General features: G+C 44.3%; 2 protein-coding genes across 4 annotated transcripts in view; both read right to left on the bottom strand.

Annotated features, from left to right (window-relative positions):
* Positions 1-165: 165 nt before the first annotated feature.
* LOC120230550 (cytochrome P450 26C1) lies at positions 166-7956 on the bottom strand. Its single transcript, XM_039230160.1, has 6 exons — positions 7753-7956; positions 6986-7210; positions 6232-6507; positions 4719-4874; positions 2485-2814; positions 166-543 (listed from the first exon to the last, which is right to left on the bottom strand). Exons 1-6 carry the CDS (start codon positions 7954-7956, stop codon positions 166-168), a joined length of 1569 nt encoding a protein of 522 aa, XP_039086091.1.
* Positions 7957-9643: 1687 nt separating this feature from the next.
* EXOC6 (exocyst complex component 6) overlaps positions 9644-27780 on the bottom strand; it is a 222641-nt gene continuing 204504 nt past the window's right edge. For all 3 annotated transcript variants that reach the window (XM_039230230.1, XM_039230232.1, XM_039230231.1), the window contains exons 21-22: positions 11994-12106; positions 9644-10897 (exon numbers count right to left, since the gene is read on the bottom strand). In XM_039230230.1, the coding sequence (XP_039086161.1) occupies positions 10765-10897; positions 11994-12106 (246 nt within the window). In that variant the 3' untranslated portion in view covers positions 9644-10764. The remainder of the gene's footprint in view (positions 10898-11993; positions 12107-27780) is intronic.

The raw sequence follows: 27780 nt of genomic DNA, 5'->3' as shown, positions 1-27780 counted from the left end.
GGGGCTCACGCTCCTCCCCGCTCAGAGTCTGAAACAAAGCTGCATTCGGTGACCGTTTGTTGAACGAGTGAGCGAGCGCCCGGCCGGGCACTAAGAAACCGCAGATGGGCGGCGCTGAGAGCGCGCCGCTGCCGCTGGCCAAGCCTTGTTCCGAAGCGCAGCGGGTCAGAGGCGTAGCCCATCTCGCGCTGCCGAAGGCGCGAGCGGGTGGAAAAAGAGCCGCAGCCCGTCCACCGGGTGCACGATGGGCACGGTCTGCATGGCGGGGAAGGCAGGCGTGGCCAGTTCCCAGCGCGCCGTGCGCACCAGCTCCACCGCCAGCAGCTGGAGCACGGCCTGCGCCAGCTCCTGGCCGAGACAGCTGCGCGCTCCGCCGCCGAAGGGGATGTAATGGAAGCGGCCGCAGGCGCCCCGCGACTCCTCGCCCGCCGCGCCGAAGCGCTCGGGGTCGAAGCCCTCAGGCGGACTGCGGTACACCGCGGCCGTCTCGTGCGTGTCCCGGATGCTATACATCACGCTCCAGCCCTTGGGGATCTGGTAGCCCTGCGGGGGAAGTGAGGAGACTCACCTGACCACGAGGCACTTGGGGCCCAGGCCCGAACCGACCCTCCACCCCTGGTGCAGACAGCAGGCTTCCAAACGCGGGCAGGAACGTTCCTCTAACCCGGAAGCTAGGAGAACGCTCTGGGTTCCAATTTCAGCTCCTTTCCTGGTGAGCTGTGTGACCTTAGACTGGATACTCAATCTCTCTGAGCCTCAGTTTCTTAACTAGTAAACTAACAAAATGCCCGTTTTGTTGTGAGAATAGAGTAATTCTGGCATATATACTTGATGGTCAGTAAATGTAATCTGTTGTTATGTATGTTTCAGTGTCCTGGGGTTGTTTTTGTCTTTCTTTTTTCTTCTAACATTACATCAAGAGACCTAAGTTCTAGCTCTGCACCTACCCTCCGCATGGGTGGGAACAACGCAAATGACAGGGACCCTCATGACTGTATGATCAGCTCAATTATAAGGCCCTTCTTTGCACTGAACTGAAAGCTGACTCTACCGGAACACTCTCTTCTCACCACCCGCTGCCTCCCCCCATCCATTTGCTGTACAATAATATTCAGTTTTGGTCGCCACACTTTAAAAAGGTGAACATGGGAATCAAACTCAGGCATCCTTAAAATGTTGTGAGGCACGTAAAGCTTTCATGTTTCCTCTACCCACCGTCAGCTTTTCCAACTATTCTACTTTTTGACGTGTCTTCCAACTCCCTGACTATCGTGCTTCCCTAGCCTGAACAGGCTTCAGGGTGTCTACTCAGTGGCTCTCAACAAGTGACAGAAAATCTTGGAATCACCAAGAAACTCTGTCTCTCTCTCTTCTCTCTAGGCCTCAGTTTTCCCATCTGTAAACTGGACAATGGCTCCCCCTCCCGCTCTCCCTGGTGGACCTGTGCTTTTCTTCCTGTTTCCCTTAGAGACTATGGAATATAATCTCAATTCCAAGATGCAGCATCCAAGCTGCTTCCTAACACCTCACTCATCCACCCATTTTGTCTGGATGCTCCCCTCCCTGCTGGTGTGCTGTGCATCTCAAATGTCAGCCCCTCAGATATTCTGGTGTCATTCCTTACTAAAGATCTCTGTCTCCCTCACCCCCATTTGGGATGAAGTATAGGCCCCGGCGTCCTTTCTCTCCCCGGTGAGCTCCCTCCAGGGCAGAATCCTGGTGGCTATGGTTCACTCTACCCTGGGTGTGGATCGGGCCACAGATGGTCCTTCGCTGTTTAAAGCAAGGGTCAGGGAAGAAGGTGCCCACTCTTTGTCTGGAGCCACCCAGCGACTGAGCTGGGAGTAGAGGGGCAGTGACAGCCATTCAGGCAAACGTCCTCAGTTTCGCAAGCTGGGGCTCCGCTCGGATGCTGCCACGGTGCCGCCCGGCCCTGACACCACCTGACTGACGCGCCAGGGCTGGAAGGGTCCAAGACTACTTCCTTCCAGGGAGTAAACTGAGGCCCAGAGTGAAGAGGGAATTACCCAAGGTCTTGATACAAATGGAGCCAGACCGGGGTAACAACGGCGGGTTTCCTCGAGCTTGTGAGGCAGCAGAGGGTGGGATGTGGGACACAGGGCGGGGGTGGGGGGAGGGCTCCCCTCGCTCCCCATCCACACTCGCTGGCTAACGGGGGTGGTGCGCGGAGAGAAGCATGTCTTTATTCTAAACCTCAGTTCTGATTAAGTTGATCGACCCTCAGCGCTGCTGAAAGCTCAAGGAGGCGGGGTTCCTCGCCTTATCCGCTCACCGGGCGCCAGGCTTCGCGCCCCTCAACCGTGATCCGGGTAAATAGGACAGGGCTCGGCGCCATTCGCAGGCGGAAATCGGAGGCCCCGAGGGCAAGAGGTGACCGACCTCGCGGTCCTAATCCCCCGCCCCCCGCCCCGCCCGTTGGACCCCGCGGCAGGCGGCGGCGGGGGCGGGGCGGCGCGCACTTACGTCGAGCTCGAAGGTGCGCAGCGCAGTGCGGTAGCCCCCGGACACCGGCGGCAGGAGGCGCAGCACCTCCTTGACCACGCAGTCGACGTAGCGCAGCCGGCCCAGCGCCGCCAGGCTGAGGTCGGGCTCGCAGCCGCAGTCGGGCCGGGGCCCCGCGCCGCCCCCCGCGGCCCCCGGCGCGCAGCCGCAAGCGCGCCCCAGCCCCTGCGCCGCCAGCTCCTGCCGGATCTTGGCGACGGCCGCCGGGTGCTGCAGTAGCAGCAGGACGAGGGACGTGCTGGCACTGGCCGTGGTGAGGAAGGCGGCGAAGAGGAGCTCCACGGCCGTCTCCTGCAAGACAGCCCGGGCGGCGCTGAGTCTCCGGCAGCGGGGCCTGGCCGCAAAGCCTCCCGGCCGCGTGGCAGGGGAGCACAGGGCCCACACTGACCGTTGCGCAAGAGCCAGAGTGGCGGCTCCGTGAGCAGGCCCGGAGTCGATCGAATCTCAAGTCTGCCACTTGAGAAAGCCACATACGGCAACGGCCAAAACCAGGATCCCTCCCTCCACTTACTCTGGAAGGGCTCCCGGAGACGCTAGGAGTTTATTCTGTGTGCTATTGTTAGTGCTTTAAGTGTTACTCCTTCGAGTCTCATCCCAACCCCACGAGGCACAATTACTGCTCTCGTTTTACAGGGATGGAAACTGAGGCTCCAAGAGGAGCTCAAGGTAGTCCCAGCAGTCGGGTTCGGAGGTCCAGTGCTCTAAACCACCCGGTGGTGCTGCCTGACTTCCTACCCCCCCCCCCCATTGGGCGTCCTGACAGTGAATTGGGATGGGAGGACAGAGGAAGGCACCTGCAGCCTCGGCGCCAGCCTCCAAACGAAGGAGTCATCGGGGCTTCCTATCCCCGCTTGGTGGAGCGGTCCAGTGAGTGATTAAACCTCTTCCTGGTCCGTATTGACTAGTAAGGACAGAGGAGGTCTTCATCCTCCAAGCCCCAGCACTTACCGCCTCCCTCTGCCCTCCCAGCTCCTGGGGTCTTCGTTCCTGGTGGCACCCACAGTTTGTGTTTGTACATTTATTTATTTGATCATGGGATGAATGTGTACCTCTCCCCTCCCGCACCTCAAGGGCAGGGGCTGTGTTTTGCTCACTGCTGTATTCTCAGTCCCAGTATACAGCCTGACACCAATAGATACATCATAAGATCTATGGAATGAGCGACCTGGTCCGAGGCTAACTGTCTGCCCTGGATTACACGGGGAGTCCCAGTGTCCCTCCTGGCCAGGCCCAATCTGCCTGGCCTGCCCCTGATGCCCAGACCAGAGCTGAAGATTCCTGATCAGTGCATCTCTTGCAGAGAACCTGGACAGTGTTGTCACACGCGGCAAGCACTCCTCTTCAGAGCCAGGAACTACTCCTATCCAAGGGCTCTCCCAGGACTCATAAGCCCAGTGCTCATTTACTTCTAACCCCCTGGATTGTTGCAGATCGCATATCCCCAGGAGTCAGGAGGCAGAGGATTAGCTTCATTCTCTAAGAAGAAACTAAGCCTGAGCCCCTACCCTGCATGGCTCTTGAAAATGGGAAATTAACTCAGAGAGAAAGACTGGTAGTTGCTTTTGGAAGGGCCGAGGTGTTCCCATTTCTAACTTTCCCCTGCCTCCCCAACCTCTCCACTCCTTTTTGTCTTCTCCAGAAGGTCCTGGGGGCCATTCCAAAGCTTCCCTCCTTACTTCCATTGCCTGTGCTCTGTGCACACATGGGGAAGGGCTCTAAACTCGGAGACACCCCACAGTGGCCAAACAGAGGTTAGTGGTGCCAGGTGACAAGGTGGCTCAGGGAGAGAAAGAGGGAGCTTCAAGGAAGATGTGGAGTTTGACCTGAGCCCTTAGGGTTTGTAGAGAAAAGGAGTGGAGAGGGTTCCATAGATAGGGGGACAACAGAGGCAAAGGCATGGAGTGACAGAGAAGGAGGCGGGGGAGGTCTGTCTGTATGTAAGGGCCTACAATTCATGCCTTCTACACTCCTACACAGAGGGATGGTGACCGGCCTGAGGCCACAGAGCTAGTGGGTACGGGCTAAGCCATGACTTGAACCCACGTCTTCCCTTTCCCCTCCTCCTGAGGAGTGCCCTGTGGCTTAAAGTGGAGCCAAACAGGACGCTGCTGGGGGCAGGGAGGAAAGGATAGCAGGGGTACGGAGACCCGCCAGGAAAGCAAAAGGGGAAGAAGTAAAACCTTCCCACCACCTACCTTCAGCTCCTGCACTGAGAGCTCATGGCCCAGCTCCCTAGTGCTGTGGATAATCATGTCGAGGGCGTCGCTTGGCTCAGCAGCCTTGTCTTCATGAAGCTTCTCTGCAATGGCCTCCTCCAGGTACCGATGTAGCTGGTCTCGTGCCTTGATGCCCTGATGTGTGGGGAGAGAAGGGAGGTGGGACAGGAAGGCCAAGGGGGCCAGGCCTGCACACCTACCTCCCCCCTTCCCCCCGAAATCTTCCTTGGGCTGCTCTGGTCCGCTGAGATCCAGGTGTTAAGTTTCCCAGCTTAGCTTCATGCCTGGCACATAGTAGGAGCTCAATAAATGTTCAGGAATTTATCCACCATCTCTACACATAATTCTCTCTTGATTATCACATTCCACCTTTGAGGCAAGGCAGTTACTGTCAGCCCAGGAGGAGGATGCTGAGGCTCAGAAGGGTCAAGCAATTGCCCAGAGTCACACAGCTCTCAGTGCCCATGCCTGACACAGAGCCTAGTGGGCTGTAATCAGTCCATTTCTCTTTCCCTTCACTAGACTAGGCAGGAGCAGTGGGCACCAGTGTGGACAATAAGGCACACTTCGATGCATACATCCAAAAAAAGCTCTGGCTTAGACACCACACTACTGGATGGTCTAAACATTAGCCTCTGTAAAGCAAGTAGTCAAGAGGTAGGGAGTTCATGGAGCAAGCACAGCAAAAGCATCTGAGCACTTGGGTTCAAACTCATCATAGGAGATGGGGTTCAAATCTGCCTCTGCTGGCACGCTGTGTGATCTTGGGTAAGTCACTTAACCTCTCTGAGCTTAAGTTTCTTCACCAATAAAACAAGAATAATAACACTGTGCAGGCTGAAAGGATTAAATCAGAAAATGTATTCAAGGCGATCAGCCTATGGCATGCCCCTCTATACATAACTATTCTTTTTATTTGGGAAACAAAAACCGAGGCATCAGGACAGTGAGAAACCCCAGCTCAGGGACGAAGAAAAGGCAAATGTGACCCTCCTCGTTGCCCTCTGGGCCCAGCCCGCCGTTCTGAGGTCTAAGAAGCAGCGGTTCTCTGATCCAGAAAGTAGTGCGTCCGGAGCCGCGGCCGCGAAGCCGGCACCCACTCCTCTCCAACCCCGGCTAGACCGGGGAAGTGTCCGCGCGCTAGTGCTCGCAGCGGTTCCGCATCCATCCGGGCGTCCAGAGAGGCGCTGGACGCCTGGCCAGGGGGCACTGCTCTGGGGAGGTGCTGGGCGAACTGGCTGGGCGCCCGTCGCCTCAGAGACCCAAAGTCAGGGAGCCAGCGCTGCCCGGAGAGGCTGGGGTCACACAGCCCGTGAGGACAGAGGCCAGCCCCGGCGCCCACCGCCACACCATGCCACCTCTCCACCCTGGGCCGTGCCCAGGGTCCCCAGCAGAGGTGTCGCGTGGGGCGCGCTGAGGGAGCCCGGTCTTCGCCTGGAAGACACACGCTGGGAAGCCCCACGAGGAAGGTCTGAGGCCAGAGCGGCAGTACCTTGCGCAGGCCGCTGAAGGGCACGTCCAGGGGCAGCGAGAAGAGGTTCTCTACGAACTGCTCAAAGGTCTGGGCCAGCTCCGCGCACTGCGCTTCGTCCAGCGGTAGCCCCAGTAGGATGCGCGCAGCCATGCGAAACGTAAGAGCCTTGGAGGCCTGGTAGACGGCAACCGGCCGGCGGGCCGCGCACCAGGAGCGCACCTCGCGCCGTAGCGCCCCCTGCAGGCGGGGCACGAACCGCTGCAGCGCCGCACGACCAAAGGCTCGTGCCAGGACCTGTGGGGAGCCCGCGGGGTCAGCAATGCCCATGGTCCGGCTTCCTCTGCCCCGCGATTCCAGAGGCACAGGAATGGCAACTTTGGTCCCTTTCTTCTACGTGGCCCGGATCTAAATGTGTTGGCTTTTGCTATCGCCATTCCCAGATTCTAATTCTCTGATGTTTACAGTCCCTCCCACCCATCCAGGTTCCAGCTGCCACTTCCTCCGGGAAGTCGCCCCTGGTCCCTTTCCATGGGGGACTTTCTGGTCCCTTGTCCCCACCCATTCTGATGTCATCCACACATAGAAGATTGGAGATGAAATGTCCCTTAAGCCTCAATCCTGGCCTTATAAACCAAAGCGGGAAAAGGTAAGGGGCTGGTCCAAAGCCACCACTGGTTAGCCGGGGGGCTCTGCCAGCTTCCAAACGTGCCCCTAAAATCTAGCCCCACCTTGACCCACAATAGGTGCCCAGGAATCGCAGGTTTGGGCTCACCTTGCGCCGCTGACGGTGCGGCTCGCCGACTGCGCCAAGCAGGGTGTGCGAGCCCAGAAGGATGTGCGCGCTCTGCGGCCACTGGCTGCGCACAAGGCGGTGCTCGCCCAGCAGGATTGTGCGCACGTTCTCGGCGCCGCTCACACGGATCACCGGCCTGCCTAGCAGGTGCGTCTTGAACACTGCCCCGTAGCGCTCCCGGCGGGAGCTGTGGAAGCGAGAGCCCTGCGAGCGTGGCGGAGTGAGGCCGGAGCTGCTGGGTCTCGGCTGGGGGTCTGGCCCAGGCCTCCCAACCGTCCCTTGATAACAACTCACTACTCCAGGCTGGCGCATGGAGTCACTACAAAACCGAGCCTCAAATGGGCCTCGCGACTACGCTATAGAAGTGTAGATTCTCCTGTTCCCCTGGGGGCGAGTAGGAGGCTCAGAATGGGGATGTGAGAGCCCGAGGGCTCACGGCCGAAAAGCGCCCGGGGTTCCTGATTATGTGCTTCCAGGGTATAGAGCGAACGCTTCTTAGAACCCCTCTGTTCACCCTGGCGTGGTGTCGTGTAAGTTGCGCTGGGGAGAACCCCGGTGACATACGGTCCCTTCGAGGGAGCCGCTGGACAAAGGCGAGGGCTGTGTATGCTCTCTGAGGCCCTGGGCGACAGGACGAGACCGGCCACGAACCCTGGGGACACACTGAGAGCGAGGAGGGTCCAGTGGGAGCCAGGGAAGAACGGGTCATGTTGGGGTGAGAGCACGATGGGGTGTGAGCTACTCACCTGAACTAACCAGTGCAGCGTTTCGCCGAAGAAGGGCCAGCCCATGGAGCCCTTGGGCAGGGGCAGGGCGGAGGCCCGGTCCCGGCTCAGCGTCCAGCGGAGCGTCCAGAGGTGCTGGGCCAGGCTGAGCAGCAGGCCGGCGCCCAGGAGAGCGGTGCCCGCTGCCCCCAGCACCGACAGGCAGCTCAGCCCCCAGGGGAACATGGCGAGCCAGCGGGGGGCGGCCACGCGGCTCGGAGCGCAGGGGGCGCGAGAGCCGGGGCTCTGGTAGCGCGCGGTGCTCACCTGTTCGGTCCGGAAAGGGCCTGGGGCTTGGGGACCAAAACCGAGATTTATAACCTCGGACAGGGACTTCGCTCTAGCAGCAGATTGGTAGCAGAAGGCGGCAGCGACCACACGCCCTCAGGGAACGTGCCTTCCTCTAGTCCGACGGCTTCTGGGCCCAAATGCCAGTCCCTCGCTGGGGTGCCGGCTGCCTCGGGACCGCTGGCGCCCGGCAGCCGCGGGCGCCTCCCACCTCCTCCGCAGGTCAGCGCTCCTTTGATAGAGGCAGCGAGGGGAGCAAAGCGAGGAGCAACTCACCCGGTGTTGCCAACTTGGGCTGCGGTCACCGGGGCTGTAGACCCCCGCCCCACCTCCCTCTCTTCTCAGCCCACCCTGGACACATTTATATAGATACTGGCTCCCTCCCTGCGGACCGGTCCCGACTCCTACAACGTGACGTGCCCATGCATATTTAAAGCGCTGCGAGCAGAGTAATGATTGGAGGCGGTGGGCAGCGGCACGCTCACCCGCGGACTAGGAGTAAGGAGTGGCAGCCGCCGAGGCGCTCGGGCTGGGCTGGGGGCCGCGCCCCGCGCAGATCCTCGGGCGGGGCCTGCGGTTTCGCGCCAGAAGTTCCCGGCTGTACGCCGCAGCTCCGCGGGTGGGCGAACCGCGCGCCCTCGGCTAACGCGGGCTCTCTGGCATCCCCACCCTCTAGGGTGCAGGTGCCCCTTCCCCTCTCGGCACTCCAAGGTTGAAAGGTTGACCCCTTTGCTCTGTTTCAATTCCCAGGGAAAGTGGGGTCTTCGATGCCTGCCTTGCATTGCAAGCACCTTACAAAGGGTAGCCGGGGTCGAGATTCTCCGACATCCCCACACCGGCCCGGTTTCTGATCTACCACTTCGGGACCCCTTCAAAACATGGTAGTGTGTGTCACTGCTGCCCAAAGCTTCACTGAGACACCCTCGTCCCACCAGAAGTAGATCTCTCCGGGCGTCTTTCGGGTCTCAAGGACCGAATTCACCGTTCCTTCCCACTCCGGAGGCCACCCCACTCGACCCCAATCAGTCTACCTGTGCTTCTCGTTTTTTTGTGTGTGTCCCCGTCCGAGGGCTCCAAATGCCCCACGGTTCGAGCGTCCCGGTCCCTACAGTGCAACCCGAGGGCTGGCGGGAAGTGGGCGGGATGTTTTATGGATTATAGAAGAAAGTGAATCCCACACCATCGCAGCTAGGGGCCCACTGCGGTCTACTCCAAGCAGTGCTAAAGCGGTGTCTCCCCGGATCCGGGGACGCCGCAAAGAAAGCCAGAGCGACATCCCGAATGCCCTGCAGGGCCGGGTAAGGCACGCGAGGGGCAGCCACATTCCACAGTCTTCAAAAAGAGCTAGCTGTTCACCGCTCCTCTTCTAATTTCCAGATTTTATTGTGCCTGAAGAATTACCATGTTCTCCATGTAGGTTTTTTTTTTTTTTTAAATGTGCAGTACTTTAGGATTGAGGTGGTCAAAAAAATGCTTATATCTTTGTTTTGTAACACTCCCCATTCCAATAACGAGAGAATAAGTCTTTCTGAAGGAAGCAGTTGTCTTAAATAAGGAAGCTCTGAATAGAGGCAATAGCAATGCATTTTCAACAACCTGCTCAAACTTTTTAATATTTCATCACAAAATCAAGAAATGTACATCTAATTCTTTACACTTATTTTACACAGTCAAGTATAAGTTTCTTACAGGCATAAATCCTGAAAATAGAAAAGGAATAGTCAGCATAAATACAATGAAAAGAAAGTTGGGATCAGACTGGTATCACCATTTGGACCACGGTGGTAATTTACAGAGTAGAAAATGTACATTCATTTTAGATTTTCCAGAGTTCACTTGGTGTGGCTTATTTCCATACTGAAGACAGGTACTGAGATATTGGAGAAAGTAACCTGACCCCTGTGTAACTTCTGGTGTAGGATCATAGCTACCCTAGCGCAAGCAGCATCTCAAATGGTTTGCCCCACTTCGTTCATGCCCTTTTAACTTGAGCCAAACCAAACCCAATAAATCCTAGAATGGGATCAGCTACAAACAATATAGTTAAAAATATTAACCCTGCTAAACAGCAACACTCATCTCTAGAAAATCCAAACACCTTTTCTTCATATTCAGAACCATTAAATTAAAGCACCCAAGGAGAACAAATAATTCACATTCTTACAGAAATCAAGTTTGATTTCAGGGACCTTTAAAGATTTGTATATCCCCCACCCTCACCTTAGAAATCTACAGAACTGGAAAATTTAGTATACTTATATTGAGATGAAAATAAAAGTTAACAGTCACAACATGACAGTGAAATAAATACTCCCATATCAGACATGATTGCATTCTGAAACTGGATACTGATGAAAAAGAACCCAGAAAAATCAAGTCTGAATAGAAAAAATACTTATATGTAGAGGCATATAAGGTTTTTCTAATGTATTTACAATCAATTGCATACACAATTTTTGACCTGATTTATGTTTTACCTTTTTTCCCTAAAAGTGAAAAAAATTGTCACCTTCTCCATATATAAAATAGTATCCAATTATTTAAAAATCCATAGAAATGATATATTTATTGTTTCTTGTTTAATCTCTCATCAGTGTCTTTTTTCTACTGCATTTTTTAATTCTGCAAATTACTGTTATCATGACCCGTGGCTGTTAGAGATCAATGTAGAATCACAGATTTGATGTCACTGAGTGCAATCGAAGTCTATGTGTGCTGGGACATACCATTCACCAAACTTCTCAGCTGTTTCACGACTGTCTCTATCAACTTCTGTTTGTCTCGATCATTCTTCCTGAACTGAGCAAATATATTGTTCTTTTTGCTAGTATCCTTCATCCTAGGAATATATGTGAATGGAGAAGCTTGGTAAAAAGAAATTAAAAGCTATGTTGTCGTAAGTAAACTATGTTGGCATGAATTATCTCACACCAACCCTATGCTTGAAAAATATACTTCAAAGAAAATAGGTACTAATAAAAATACAGAGATAGCAACTACACAAAACATTAGCAACTTTATTTTACATTCTATACTAAGTAGTGTTTTTGCATTAGTATGTAAATCTAAAGTATGTCACTTTTTCTAATATACTATTTTCTAATATCATTCCACAAAGTATGCTAAAATACATACCCTCTATGGACTCTGCAAATCACATTCATAGCAACACAAGGTAAAAGAAAAATAACGTTAGAAAATTTAAATCAATATTTTTTGGGGGGGCCTCAGTAGTGTTTCATGGTGCAGTAAATTTACATTTATTTTAAACAGTTCTTTTTGTCCTCTCAAATCACATCACAGATATTTGAAATGTGGAAAAATAACAGACATTTCTAATTCAGAAATTAAAAATCTTAATAGTGACACCTAAAATGAAATATGATTAAGTGAAAAGAAAAATCTGCCACATGAGAGGGAAAAGTAACCCCTAAACTTCTGTTATTTTTAATTGGACAAGATGCACCGGTAAATGTCCTGTTACTTCAGCTTTTACTATTTTATTTTTTCAGATCACATACATCTCTATCTGCACAAAAAATCCAAGTCCATCATGGTAGGATTTTGACAGCAAACATGCCTATTCTTAGCCACATTTTACAAAACACCTTCTTTCCTGTGTTAGAGCATTAAAAAAAAATAGTTCCAATTTTCACTTATCTCCAGTAAACATATTCCTAAGGCCAATTAAGCCTCCTATTGAGGATGCAATAGGAAAATTTTTGTTCGCATGAACATAAACAGCAATCTCTTATAAAACTACACCAACACTGCACCAAGAAAGAAAGACGCTTATGTTTTGGTCATTAAAATGGACTGAGCTTTTAAGCTCCATTTAGACGTTTCTCTTTTGTTGAAAATCTCTAGTTCTTCAGTCATCACTAAATCACAAAATGCTAAAATGTTATGCAAAAACGTTTTCAGAATATACTCACTTCTCCAAAAGCGTAAGAGCTGTGTTTGGATTCACCCGAAGGTACTTAGAAGCAGGCTGTCCATAATCAGCTAGATAAGTAGACCAATCCCAAACCATAAACAGGTCAAGGAGCTGAGGAAGATAGGGCAAAAATGTTAAACCAACTTTGAGTATTTGCCCATAGCTAATACATGAAGTATATGTCATTCCTGATCCTTGATCTTTTTTTTTTTTAAATGTTTTATTTATTTCTAGGAAAGAGAGAGAGACAGCGTGAGCAGGGGAGGGTCAGAGAGAGAGGGAGTCACAGACTGAAACAGGCTCCAGGCTCTGAGCTGGCAGTCAGCACAGAGCCCGACGCGGGGCTCGAACCCACGAACCGCGAGATCATGACCCAAGCGAAAGTCGGACGCTTAACCGACTAAGCCACCCAGGCGCCCCATCTTGATCCTTGATCTTAATGTGCCCTGCTTCTTAGAAGGAAAATAAGGAATTCATTTTTTTAAACTTTATCATTAACTATATTTTACAACCAAAATAGCATACGCTATCTTTTTACATTTGAAATTACTGTAATTGCCAGGGGATGATTTTCTAATACAATACACAATTGCATTTTCAAACAAGTGTACAATAATGAAAACACTGTTCACAGAATTATATTAACACTTGTTCTGATGTATAGAGATTTACTCTTTACACATTATTCAGTTCATACTCGTTTAATAAGGGTTGGTGCTACTACCTGTTTGAAGAATTTCAAAGAACTTAAATTGAACCTTTTTTTCTTAGAGGTTAAGTATGTTTACCTTTCAAAGAAGCCGTTTGTACCTAGACTTTTCCCAAAGTAATTTAAACCAAAAGCTCAGATAATCTCAATTAAGTGCATTAAACAACCTCTGCTGAATTCTCCTTGGTGACAGATCCTCAGTAGTATTATGAAATGTGGGCTTCAGGACTCAGCCTGTTAACTCTAAGCAATCATTTTGTATAAACAAACAACAACAAAAAGAAGCCCTCTTGTATTCCGCAGTGTTTTAAAATTGACTATTTGCTTTATAATCTCCAGTTAGAATTGTTGTCAAATATGGAAGTAATCTTTTAAAAGCAATGCCATGCCTAAACCAAAGCACCAAACTCCTTATCCAACTTTAAAACCCTAATCTCCCTTAAGCCATTTAAAACCAACTTCCTATCCCCATTTGAATTGTTTCAGAAAGCTAAATACTTTACTTACTACCTTCCTTCAGTTTTTACATTATTCTTTCTTCTTGTTTTTTAACTCGCTTTATAAGTAAGGGGTGTACTGGTTTTGCTTCCAGTTGAAGGAAGCATTTGTATTTACTCATAGGATAGATATGTGAGCCAACCCATGGATGCTGAGAGGGATAAAACTTCTAGGGTGATTAAAACGTAAACAAAGGTTACAAGAAACTAGCTCCTCTACAGGAAGGTAATGGACTTGTTTGACTCTTTTCTTATCTAACATAGAGACTTCCCTGCAAAAGGGTGATAATTCTGTAATGAAAATATTAACTACTATGTTAAAATTGAAGCTACTCTTATTTTCCTTTGGACAATATTCTAGGCTACATCCAGAGTTAAAACATTGGTACAGGATCTACACTGAAACAATGTTAAAAGAATATACTGTTTAAAAAAGAGAAGTTAAAGTTAAATTTATTTAAATTTTGGTGTAATTTTTGACTGTTGCTTGGCAACAAGTACAGTTTTCCCTCCTTTAGGGAAAGGAGGGGAAAGTTACTTTCACACACACCCATGGTGAAAATGAAAACTGGTATACCATCTCTGGAATGTGATTAAGAACTTTATAAAAATGGTTGTTCCTTTTGATTCAGTAATCCTACTTCTAGTAATCGAACCTCAGGAAACGATAATAAAGGCAGAGAACAATGATACTAATCTCAAAACTGTTATTTGTGTTATCAAAAAACTGAAGGCGGGAAAAACAACTGAAAACAGCCCAAATCTCAATATTAAGAGAATGGTTAAGTAGTGAGGTGTATCTATCTGTAAGATGAATATCATGTAGTCACTAAAATTGATGTTTACACAAAATTTTAAGTATGTTAAGATGCTTATGTTAAACATTCCTACTTAAATTACACAAAAACCCATCAAAAGAGACTGGAAGAAAATTTGCCAGAATGTTAAGAATGGTTTGTGTGGTGGGATTATGGACAACTGTTGTCTTCTTTAATTTCATAACATTCCACTATGGATATGTATTAACTCAAGAGTTAGAAATAAGGTTTACCTATTTATATATTAAAATAAACTTCAATAATAAATACTCCTCACACAGTTGTTAACAAAAGCCTCATTTTGAAGGATACTTCTTTTAGGTAAAAGTATGTTTGCACAAGTGTGTGTGGGCATGCGCACAGTCAGCAGAAAGTAACCACTTAATATACTGGCTGTAATCTCCCTTTCTTTCCAAAAGGCATTAGCAACATGACCTTTGGGATTTGGAAGAGGAAGAGGCCTTAAAATAAGTCTCATTTTCTCTTGAGCTGATCTATCCCCAGGTGGGAAAGGAGGAGTCCACTTAATGAATTTAAAACCTACACCGACTCCAGCTGTGAATACAGAATTGATTCTTTTACAAAACAGCACAAAAACAGATAAATATTATACTTACAATTTTCACAAATTTCACAAATGCTTAAAATTTCACAATTTTCAGATACCTATATGCAAATCTCTTATCACTAGAAATAACAAGAACCCTAAAATTTAACCTGCCTGCCTCCATGCAGACAAGTCTAATCTACATACTTTCAAATTCATATTAATACTTTATAGAAATACACACTGTGCATTGTTAACTTGTAGATATCTATGGAAATCTACATAAGTCTGCACATTCATGGTTAAGTAATGTATTATCAATGTGGATAAAAGGCCAAGGATCTAGATAAGATTCATTTATTTATTCAATAAATATAGACTGCCCCACCTTTTTTTTTTTTTTAATGTTTATTTATTTTTGAGAGAGAGAAAGGAACAGAGTGCAAGCAGGGAAGGGAGACACAGAATCTGAAGCATGCTTCAGGCTCTGAGCTATCAGCACAGATGTAGCACTCAGACCATGAAATCATGAGCTGAGCTGAAGTCTGACAGTTAACCAACTGAGCCACCCAGGTGCCCCTAAAATGTTTATTTAAAGTCCAGTTAGTTAACATACAGGGAGCTACAGTCTATTAATATTAAGATAGAAGCTACTGATTTCTTAGGAGCTGGTGATTGCTTGTTCCTTATTCTCAGCCCACGAATCCAGTGGTTATAGATAGGCTTGGGCACCATTCTGTATCTGTGCCCCCAAAGGATGCATGGACACGGGTGCAAGGAAATACAGGGCCAGGAAGCATACTGATCCCATATTCTGATTTCTCATTTCCATGTGTGTAAGGATTTTTCAAATGGAGAATACTGTAAGTAAAGAGAAACTTCATAAAGCTAGGCAGTGTAGCTTCATAAAGCTACACTCGTGTGTCCAAACGAGTGTAACCACTCAAGAGATATTCAAGAGGTAACTTACTAATTGATGATGTCAGACTATTGCAAGTTTACCTGGGAGCTTTTTCCTTAGGCTTCTCAAAGCATAAAATTTGAGCACCCTACAGACTTCTTTAAGCTGATGCTCACAGCTTCCTGAAAAAGGTCAATGTTGGTTTGCGGACAAACTAGGACAAATGAATGCAGGCAACTGACTTCCCTTCAGAGCTCTCAGTCTTTCCCTGGGGCATTGGTAAAGAAAATAGTTTCCCTCAAAGTAAAGAATTGGGTCTAATGTTAGTAGAGTTAAATCATTTTCCTAGAGAAAGAAGCACTAATATTTCTGAATGGTCTATCAGTGTCCCTCATCCATAACTATTATAAAGTCTTGTCTCACTTTTTGAAATTGAAGTATAATTGACATACAATATCCTATTGGTTTCAGGTACATATTATAGTGATTTATTTTTACACATTACAAAATGATCCCCAAGGTAAGTCTAGTTACCATCTGTCACCATACAAAGTTATTACAATGTTACTGACTATATATCTTATGCTGTACATCACATTCCCATGATTTATTTATCTTACAACTGGAAGTTTGTACCTATTAATTCCTTTTATTTAGTTTGCCAACTCCCCAACCACTCCCCACTCTGGTAACCACCAATTTGTTTCCTGTATCTATGAGTCTATGTCTGTTTTCTTTGCTCATTTGTTTTGTTTTTTAGATTCTACAGTGAAATCATACAATATTTGTCTTTATCTGACTTATTTCATTCAGCATAATACCCTCTAGATCCATTCATGTTATCACAAATGGCAAGATTTCATTTCTTTTCATGGTTGAGCAATTTTCCATCATATATATATATATATTTGTGTGTGTATATATACATATATATGTGTGTGTATATATATACATATATATATGTGTGTGTATATATATATATTCCACAGCTTCTTTATCCATTTATCTATTGATGGATACTTAGGCTGCTTTCATATCTTGGTGACTATAAATTATGCCACAATGAACATACTGGTTGTATATATCTCTTCAAACTGGTGTTTTTGTTTCCTTGGATAAATACCCAGAAGTGAAATTGCTGGATTTTATGGCAGTTCTATTTTTAATTTTTTTGAGGAGCCTCCACACTGCTGTCCATGGTGGCTGCACCAATTTACATTCCTACCAACAGTGCACAAGTGTTCCCTTTTCTTCACATCCTTGCCAACACTTGTTATTCTTCTTTTTGAGAACAGCCATTCTCATAGGTGTGGAGTTACATCTCATTGTGGTTTTGATTTGCATTTCCTTGATAGTGATGTTGAGCACTTTTTCATGTGCCCATTGGCCATTGGTAGATCTTCTTTGGAAAAATGTCTATCCAAATCCTTTGCCCAATTTTTAACTGGATTGTTTAGGGTCTATCTATGTATAAAGGTGTGTAAGTTTTTTTTTTTTTAACATATTTTGGATATTAACCCTTTATCAAACGTATGATTTGTAAATATCTTCTTCCATTCACTAGGTTGCCTTTCCATTTTGTTGATAGTCTCCTTTGCTCCACAAAAGCTTTTTAGTTTGATGTAATCCCACTTTTTTACTTTTTAAAGTACAGATCTACTGAAGCAAAAGATGTAACACAAACCTAGGATATTGTCCTTGGGTCCTACCTAACCTTATGCCAGGCAATTATAGAAAAATCCCATTTTTATAGGCTGCTACCCATGCCTGCTTTGACGAAAAAGCATGTTGTCTGGTCTTTGGAATGGTTTAAAAATAACACAACTGGTCTGGAGCCAGAGTGTGTTGGGAAGGGATGAGGAGACTGGAGCGGTGCCAGATAAAAACCACTGATGCTCACCTTCGTTCTACAGTCATAGCCTTGGGGTCTACCTCTCACATTTGGTCAGGTTTCACAGGATGTACTATATCTTTAATATTAAAACCTAAATTATGGAAAACCTCAATTCTCTACCTTAAGCTTTGCTCCCTTCAGATGGCAGTACACAAATAATACATTTGTTATTAATTACACAAAATCTCTCTCAGCCTTGTAAATAAACAGTAAGACACAGCTTTGACAGGTGAATTTATTAATTAATATATATACCTGAAATTCAAAGATGTAGATCAAACATGAACAAAAACAAAAATCTTCCCTAGATTATTCAAAAGCAATTTTACAATTACTTATTAAAGGATAAAGTCAGGCATATTATAATGAAAATTGGTATTAAGTTCTATAAATGGGTTTGTTCCAATAGTCAAGTAAAGTAATTCTATCTTAAATCCTTTTGGGAAGTAAGCAAAGTATGGATCATACAAAAATGAATAGCAAAATAATATGCCTCAGTTCTATCTCACCACGATTTATAAGATTACCTAAAATTAGTATCCTAACTTCTTTTTTTCACCAAGGATTCAAAAATACCCTTCATAAGTAATCTGATAACATGAAGTGGATTTATGCCAGTATCTGTGAGTTGTAAGTTTCACTTCCTTAGCATTCCTTGTGTGTGTCCAGTAACAATAAGATTCAGCCTTAAGGAAAGAAATGGTTGCATGGGTGGTCTCATTTATATGCTCAAAATAGTTGAATCGCTTCAGAATCACTGAAGAATTCATGTGTGTGAATGCATGTGGCTTGCTGACAGTTTCTTATCCTAAGTTTCACTCCCAGTCTACACCTAAGAAACTTGGGGTCTTGGACCTGTTGAGACCACTTTGTGCAACTGACACAATGAATCCAGGCCAACTTAAAACCATTTTATGGGACTCTTGAAGTGACTTTCTGTCTTTGTAAAAGTGAACCCAGAGTGCCAGGTCATTTTTTCTTTGAATCTGGTTTAACTTTCTTTGTTTTGAGTCTTTCGGGTTTTGCTTTTGAAGCACCTAAGGGGCAGTGACCCAAGTCAGAAGATAAATAAAGTTAAGCCAACCTCAAGAGAAAAGCAATTGGGGATACCAGGTTTGCTTCTGTAAATGCGAACAGTGACCTGGGGGCTCAGGGTCAACCTTAGTCCCCCAAATTCTCTTTTCCAAACACCAATTCCACCTGGGACCTCAGGGTTGCTTTGCAGATTCCAAAAGTAAAGCAGGAGATCATTTTTCCTTTGCCTCCAAAACACAAAGCCATTGCAAGTGTTCCTAGAGGGCTTCAGAGATTTAAACAACAACAAAAATCCTAAACCATAATACAGCTTTAACAAAGAAATATGAGCAATTAGGCACTGGGGATTCACAAAAAATGGGTCTTACTAAATTAACCCAATGGGGGAAAATACAAGTCCTTTTTCCAAACAGATGTTGAAGTCAAATGATGAACTCAGTATGATTTTTAAAGCTCTTAGCTCTACCCCCTTTCCAGCAATCTGAAAACGCCACATCTGGAGAACTCCAAATGAAGCAGAGAAGACAAATTTAAGTAGCAGCCAGAAAGCACCTCAGCAAAACTGGAAAGAAGCAGTATTGTGCCTTCATCCACCTCATTTTGGCTTCAGGTGTAAACTGCCCTTATGCTGCCTCATGCTCTCTGGTACACCTGACCCCTAACCCACGCCTGCCCTCTTCAAATGTCCTGTGTGCCAAACCTGTTCTCAGCCAGCCTTTCCACATCCACCTACATACGACCAGGAGGAAGCTTTGGGCACAGCCCTCTGCAGAAACCTTGTAAAAGCACTGACCTCTTCAGGTTATTTCACTCAGATGAACTGCACACAGCAGAAGTAGAATGTTCTCAAAGTATTTTTGATGGTAAGCTATATAGTACTCAGAGATAAACTAATTTGATGGGTTCAGAATTTGGGAGAAGAGACCCCAAAAATGGAATTTACATAATCAGATTTGTACATATCCACATTTGCTTTATCTTTAATTTTTTGGTCACTATCATAATTAAATGGCATAAAATACATGCTATGCATATTTTAGGTGTTTAATTTCTTTATTAAAATTAATTTTACAATGTAATAAATGGTTAATAATCAAATAAAGCCTATCATAAAAAACAACAGTCCACTGCCCCACCCTTCCCATTCTCAGAAGCAATCAACGTTTAACTTCTGTTTTTAATTATGGTGATTATTTCAGTGTCTCTGTGCTTATTTTTCTAATTTTTAAAAAGTTTATTTATTTATCTTGAAAGAAAGAGAGAGAGAGCGTACAAGCTGGGGAGGGGCAAGGAGAGTGGGAGAGAGAGAATCTCAAGCAGGCTCTGCTCAGCATGGAGCCCGATGTAGGGCTCAATCTCATGACAGCGAGATCACAACCTAAGCTGCTATCAAGAGTAGGACACTTAAAGGACTGAGCCATCCAGGTACCCCTCTAATTTCTGATTTATCAGCTTGCAGCTATCAAATATCATGGTTTACCTTAATTATACAACCTTCCTGTTTTTGGTAGTTAACATAATTTTTCTCTATTTTTTGTTTTTATAATTTTATATAAATAATATATATGCATTTTTCTATTATATAAAATTATGTAATATATAATAAATATATTATTTATAAAATCATATATAATAAAATATAATTAAACTTCTTGCTATGTCACCTTAAAACACTTTATAAGACAGCTTTGAGATATATTTCACATGCAATTCATCCATTTAAAGGGTACAAATCAAGGGTTGGCTGGGTGGCTCAGTTGGTTAAGCACCTGACTTCAGCTCAGGTCATAATCTCACAGTTTGTGGATTTGAGCACCAGGCTGGGCTCTGTGCTGACAGCTCAGAGTCTGGAGCCTGCTTCAGATTCTGTGTCTCCCTCTCTCTGCCCCTCCCCTGCTTGCACTCTGTCTCTCTCTCTCTTAAAAATAAAAATAAACATTAAAAAAAATGAAGTGTAGAAATCAATGGTTTTTTAGCATACTCACAGAGCTGTGCGGCCATCTCAATCGATTTCAGAACATTTCTGTCACCCACGAGAACTCCCATACCATTAGCAATCACTCTCCTAACAGTGGTCAGATAACATGCGGTCTTTTGTAACAAGCTTCTGTCACTTAGCACAATGTTTTCAAGGTTCATCCATGTTGTAGCATGTGTCAGTACTTCATTCCTTTTTATTGTCAAACAATATTCTATTGTATGGTACCACCTTTGTTTATCCATTCATCAGTTAACAGACATTTGGGTTACTTCCATTTTTCAGCTATTATGAATGATACTGCTGTGAATGTTCATATACAAGTTTTTGTGTGGATATAGGTTTTTATTTTTCTTGGGTATATACCTGGGAGTAGAATTTGTTACATAAACTTTAAGAGGATCTTTTGACTCTCCATTTAGTAATATAAGAAATTAACATCTCGTATGGTTGAGTTTTAAAATAACTCTTTGGCAATTGGGGTTTAAATTATGTATATTACATATTTAAACCCAAATAACAATAGATATTTAACTAAAGTGTCCTTGAAGTTATTTATAAGTGCAGAAAGATGTCAATAAAATTATTATCAAGAATTTTCCTAGCCTCTATTTCTGAAAAGCAAAATCCCTATATCTTCCAAACCAGGAAAGAAAATTTCAGATATTTTCCTCAGGTACATTTATCTCAAATAGTTGAGTATGATTTTGATTTTTATAATACTTTTACATATATACTTGGCTTATTTTTCTTCATTCGTGAGAATACCTAGTTTGGCTTCCTGATATTGAAAGGTGGGTTACAATAGCAGTTACCTAGTTACCCAAACCAGAAATGTGCAGACAGTCTGCTTTGACTCCTCTCTTTTACAACTCCTGCATCTTACTTATTACCAAAATGTGCCAATTCAACCTCCTAAATATTTCTTGAATTCACTTGCTTCCTACTTTCCATCCCTACTACTACTACTATCCTAGTTCAGATATCATAATCTCTACCCTGGGGCCTTTGGTCTTGGCTATCCCTTCTGATACCACAGATCTATCTATCTCCACACTGCTGCCAGAGAGATCCAGCTAAAATACAAATGTGATCACACCATTTACTTGACTAAAACCATCAACGGCTTCACAAAATCTTCAAGCTGAAGTTCAAATTCTTTAATATGACATGCAAGGTGATCTTGCACCAATTCCAGGATGTTGAGTAGGAAGAATTTCCTCAGCCCTTCCAGGTCCTTCTAACTGGACTAAGAATCAAATTGACATGAGACAGATTAAGTGAAGAAATTAAAGAGCTAACCTATGGAGAATCTACATAGGCATGGAAATTCGAAAGACAATGAGCAAACATGAACCTTACATGAGCTACAGAGAGCTGAAGGGTCTGAGGATACAAAAGGAAGAAGGACCATTAGCAGGAAGGTGAAAGGAGATGTCTGGAAAACAAAGGTTGCCCTATTATGCAGAGAGGTATCTTAGGTGAAAGGGAATAATAGCTCTCTTCCTGGTACAAACTGGCAGTTGAGCAGGAGGGAGGTAAGGAGCTTTTCCTGTATCTGCTGGGTTTCAATTAATTTTAATGCAAAATAATGTTCATACCAAAGTGGCTCATCTTGCGTTAGCCTACTCTTGGCCCCTTAAGGTCAACCTTTTGGCTTCCTCTCCTGCCTTGTAATTTAAACTCCTATACCCCTAATAGTTCCCTTAAACACCATGATGACCCCTAAGACATTGCTCATTTTCTTCTGTGTGTGGAGTCTCCTTTCTCTACTTTGCCAGCCATATAACTCTTATTTCCATAACATTTAAATCTCTTAAGATTTAAATCTTGCCTCTCTCAAGAAGCCTGCCCAGACCATCTTGGTTGGGTGCCTTACATTAACAGTTTAAGTGCCTTACTTCCTCCTACTAGTGTACTTTGTAAGTGCCTAAAAACTGGCAGTTTATATTGCTTATACGTGTAACTTCACATTTGGCCCAGTACCTGGTATACAGTAGGTACCAAGCAAATGTATATTGAGATAAACTGCATAGGTTACCTTTGGACACAGACTTTTATAAGTCTACAGTGAACTCACATCTGATATACTAATAAGATGACTATGTTATTTACTTAAATGTGAACTATTAATAATCTCTGAAGTTTTAGTAATGTCATATAATTATTCTGAAAGCTAATCTATTTATTGACTGATTTAATTAGTCCTATAGAGGGGTGCCTGGATGGCTCAGTCAGTTAAGCATCCAACTTCAGCTCATGAGGTCATGATCTCACGGTTTGTGGGTTCGAGCCCCGCGTTGGGCTCTGTACTGGTGGCTAGCTCAGAGCCTAGAGGCTGCTTTGGATTCTGTGTCTCCCTCTCTCACCCTCCCCTGCTCACGCTGTCTCTCTCTCTCATAAATAAATAAAACATTAAAAAAAAATTTGTCCTAAAGAATGCACTAAAAATATTTCACAACCAAAGTTCTGCTCTTGAGATTACCTTTTGTAAACCAGTGATACCACCATTGAACGTGTTAAATAAACATTCCCAAGTCATATATTTGATTTTCTGTCCAGATTCATTATATCACCTGCCACACTTACATAATACGTAGTTTATGTAATGACTTCACCAATAAAGCTCTCACTTCCAATACTCAGAAAATCAAACCATGAAATTCATGTTAAGAGGTGTTCACTTGATTTTCAATTCTTTCTGTAAGTCATTTTGCTTCATTGAAGCTATGATGAAATAAGATCTGATTGTATAAATTGACTATGTAAGAATTAGAAGAACAAAGGAGGGCAATATGAATTAACCAATGAAAAAAGATTGCATGCCAAAGTGTCTATACTCCAGGATACAGTACTTGCTTACATGAAGGGAGCTAGATGGCTGGAGCTTCATTCTGTACTCTTTCAAAGCGCAATTGCAGGTAGGGGCCCCTGGGTGGTTCAGTCGTTGAGTTTTCAACTCAGGTCATGATCTCACCATCGTGATCTAATGCCCTATCAGTGCAGAGCCTGTTTGGGATTCTCTCTCTCCTGTCTCTCTGTCCCTCCCCCTGCTCCTGCATGCTCTCCTTCTCTCTCTCAAAATAACTAAATAAAACACATTTTTAAATAAACACAATAAAACATTTTTATAAAGTATAATTGTGAGAAGAAAAAGGGAGAGGGAATAACCACTTTATAAAAAAATTTGCGAATCTAAGTGGACATTCCTCTCCCCTCCTCCCCACAGTTGTGATTTAAAATAAGGCAAATATGGGGTGCCTGGGTGGCTCAGTCAGTTAAGTGTCAGATTCCTGGTTTAGGCTCAGGTCATGATCTCACAGTTTGTGGGATGCAGCCCCACATTTGATTCTGTACTGACAGCATGGAACTCCCTTGGGACTCTCTCTCTCTCTCTCTCTCTCTCTCCCTCCCTGCCTCTCCCCTGCTTGCTCTCTCTCTCAAAATACACATATACATACATGCATAAAAATAAAGAGTAAGACAAATGAAAACTTGGAGAATCTAACAGATGGATTAATTTAGTCTTCAATAATATTAGTCATAGCACCCCTGGGTGGCTTAGTCTTTAAGCATATAACTTCAGCTCAGGTCATGATCTCACGGTTCATGAGTTTGAGGCCTACTTCGTGTTAGCTTGGGCCCTGCTGTAGGTGAACATGGGCCCCATTTCAGGTGAGCTCTGCTTCTCTTTCTCTCTGCTGCTCAGTAGACTGCCCCTCATGGGATTCTCTCTCTCTGCCCCTCACTCAAGCTCTCTCTCTCTCTCAAAAAATTAGTCATATATATTTTACTCTAAAATTTTAAGAAGTCAAGTAATGTATATTATTTATAATTTTCCATTAGTTATAAATACTTTTAGCTTTTGAAAAAACAAAGCTCAACAAAAATTAAAACGAGATACTTCAGACCCTAGAGTCATGTTGTCATTCTATTCTTTAAAATGGCAAAAATAAATAAATAAACTTTAAAAAGGGGTGGCTGGGTGGCTCAGTGAGTTGAGCATCTGATTCTTGATGATTTTGGCTCAAGTCATGTTCTGATGGTTTGTGGAACTGAACTATGGAACCAGCTCTGTGCTGACAGCATGGAGTGTGCTTGGGATTCTTTCTCTCCCCCTCTCTCTCTGCCCCTCCTCCATGTGCATGCACACGCCTGCACATACGCTCTCTCTCAAAAATAAACTTAAAAAAAATCTATACAATACAATACAATACAGCACAACACAACACAACTCAGGCCATTTGAGATTAATAAAACAAACCAAGACCATTAAATCCCAAGCACTTCAGGAGGAAAAGGGGAATAGTTTCTACAGTAATATCTTAGCAGGCAGGGACAAAGTGGAGACCCAGTTCCAGTCACTACATAACTAGACTTCACTTTGGTGAAATGGGGAACTGAATTTCAGATGTGTATCTCATTTGTTCTGCCTTCTAGAGATAAGGTCCCAGTTTTATATCCTAAAATATAAATATAGATGCTTTGCCATTTGCCATGGATTCCCTTAAGAATGCAGAGTTAGCTAGATGACTATACTTAGCATGATGGGAATATAGAAAACAAGAATCTTTGTGGTCTCCACTTAAGATGAAGACTATTACACTATCCTGGTGAGTATCTGTGTTGAAGGGGGCTTGTATCCTCATTTGTCTCTCTCTTTCAAATCTTAACAATAAAGATTTTGTAATCTTTATTCAAATAATTTAAAAAAGTATTTATCTAGTTTACTTTTCTAGACTCTGAAAGGCATTTCTTTCATGGGAGACAATCTATTAACCCTTAATTATCCAGCTACTTCCAAACCTGATTGTATAGGTAATTACCTTTTGTCAGGTATAATAATTTGGTCAATAAACATGTCAGAACACTTGCTGCTTAGTTTCAACAGATAAATTGTTTTTCTACAGCCTCAAGGCATAATTAAATTAGAAAAAGAGCGCAGTTCTCAAACTGCACTGACCCTGGTTCACTAAGGCAGGAGTACACAGCATGTAGCTATGGCTTACTTTGGGGACTGATGCTTCTGGGTGCTTAGTAACAGATTTCTGGGATGGGGTAACAGTGACAATCCTGTGACATTCTGACTAATGCAGGTATCCAAATGAACCTCAAAATGGCCAACAGACAAACTTTTAAGATGAAGCTTAGTTACAAAGCATCTATTGGTAATGACCTACTGGCATCACAACTTCACTACAGGTTACAGAATTAAAATATGAAAAGAGAAACTAAATAAAACAGCAGGCGAAGGATGTATTTCCTTGGGAAGATGAATGCAGCCAGAGGAATTAAACAGATTGTGGTCTCAGTCCTATAATGCTTGCATGATGTGAGTCTGTATTGTTAGAGTGCAAACATAAATCCCTACCTGACCTCTAGATAACCTAAACAGGAAATTAGGGCATTTCTAAGCAAAATGGCCTGTGTCATATGGTTAAAATAATTATTCCCATTGACTCTTTGTATTAACATCGTACATTGGGCCATCAGAAAAAACTCAAGCCAAAGAGTCTCTTCTCTGTAACAGATAAAATAGTACCTGGCCCAGTGCCCTCAACACAGTTGATGGGGTAAAATCTGTTGATAATCAGGATGACAAAGAAGGGGAAAGAGGGATAACAAACAGGTAAGAAAGTTGGAAGCATTCTTTTTTTAAAAATTTTTTAAAAATGTTTTATTTATTTCTGAGAGAGAGAGAGAGACAGCATGAGCAGGGGAGGGTCAGAGAGAGAGGGAGACATAGAATCCCAAACAGGCTCCAGGCTCTGAGATAGCTGTCAGCACAGAGCCCAATGTGGGGCTCAAAACCATGAACCGTGAGATCATGACCTGACCTGAAGTCAGATGCTTAACCAACTGAGCAGGCACCCTGCATTCTTTAAATATTCACAGATTAATTGAAAATAAATTATTAAAATATATTTTTTATTAAAAACATTTTTTTTGAGGGGCGCCTGGGTGGCTTAGTCGGTTAAGTGTCCGACTTTCGCTTAGGTCATGATCTCGCGGTTCGTGGGTTCGAGCCCCGCGTCGGGCTCTGTGCTGACTGCCAGCTCAGAGCCTGGAGCCTATTTCTGAGTCTGTGTCTCCCTCTCTCTCTGACCCTCCCCTGCTCATGTTGTCTCTCTCTCACTCTCCTAGAAATAAATAAAAATATTAAAAAAAAAACATTTTTTTTGAGAGAGAAAGTGTGTGTATGTATACATGTATGTGAGAACAGAGGAGGGTCAGAGAGAGAGGAAGAGAGAATCTCACACAGGCTCCATGCTGTCAGCACAGAGCCCGACATAGGGCTAGAACTCACAAACCATGAGATCATGACCTGAACCAAAATCAAGAGTCAGATGCTCAACCAACTGAGCCACCTAGGGGCCCCAATAAAATTTATTTTAAGTTATCTCTACACTGGACATGGGGTTCAAACTCAAGACTTCAAGATCAAGAGTCACATGCTCTGTTTACTGAGCCAACCAGGTGTCCCATAAAAGGAATTTCATTCTTAGTAAGCATCTGTGGTATTGAGTATTCAATGATTTTAAGAAAATATTCAACAAACACTAAAACTTAAAATTTGTCAGCGTTTTTTTCCCAGAATAATTTTTAAATATCTGCTATTTGGTTATGGTGCTTCAGAATGTTAGAAACCAGCACAATTTGGTTAGGAAAATCAAGCCCCTCCATTGTCTCAACTAATCAATATTCTATGGATATTATTTGCTTATCTGATTATATTTCACTTGGATAAAAAATGTTGTTTCTTATGACACCAATAATGTATTTATTCTATGCTTTATTAAATTCCCTCCCAACTAAGTTTAAAAAAAAAAATCAAGGTACTTTCATTTTGAATTAATCATTTAAGAGAGTTGTAAACTCTGGGTCTCAATTTCCTATTCTGTAAAACAAGAAGTAATATTTGCAAGTGACAAGCACTCTATCTGACACTAGCAATGAAAAGATGATGATGACCCTGTCTTTGTTTCAAGGAGTTCTTTAGTGTAATGAAAGAGAGAGTCACATAAGCATAATCATAAATGAGGGTGCAAATTACACTGAATAGAGTTATGTACAGTTATGATTGTGGCATCCAATCTTGTCTGGGGGTCAGAGGTAAACCCAAGAAGGCATCTGAGGTAGTACCCAAAATGAGACTCAATAAGGAGTTAATCAAAGGAAAGGCAGCAGTATTTCAAGCAGATGGGACAGCAGGAGAAAAGGCACAACAATGAGAAACAGTTGTGCTTATGGGGACTGTCACGTACTTTAACGCGGCTTAAACTTATCAGTAAGGGAGTAGTACAAAACAGGCTAGAGAAGTGGACAGGAGCTAGATCACAAAAGGACATATATGGCTTGTTCAGGAACTTTGGGAAACTTTTTTTTTTTTTTTTTTTTTTTAATTT

The sequence above is a fragment of the Hyaena hyaena genome, unplaced genomic scaffold (genome assembly GCF_003009895.1).
Source record: "Hyaena hyaena isolate Hyena2069 unplaced genomic scaffold, ASM300989v1 scaffold_44, whole genome shotgun sequence".
Classification (NCBI taxonomy): Eukaryota; Metazoa; Chordata; class Mammalia; order Carnivora; family Hyaenidae; genus Hyaena; species Hyaena hyaena.
This window is presented reverse-complemented; position numbering and strand designations above follow the sequence as displayed.

Coding starts and splice junctions, on each gene's coding strand:
- LOC120230550 (XM_039230160.1), bottom strand. CDS start 7,956: ATGTTCCCCTGGGGGCTGAGCTGCCTGTCGGTGCTGGGGGCAGCGGGC. Junction 6,508..6,985: donor CGCACCGTCAGCGGCGCAAG/GTGAGCCCAAAC, acceptor GGCTCCCCACAG/GTCCTGGCACGAGCCTTTGG. Junction 2,815..4,718: donor TCTCAGTGCAGGAGCTGAAG/GTAGGTGGTGGG, acceptor GCTGTCTTGCAG/GAGACGGCCGTGGAGCTCCT.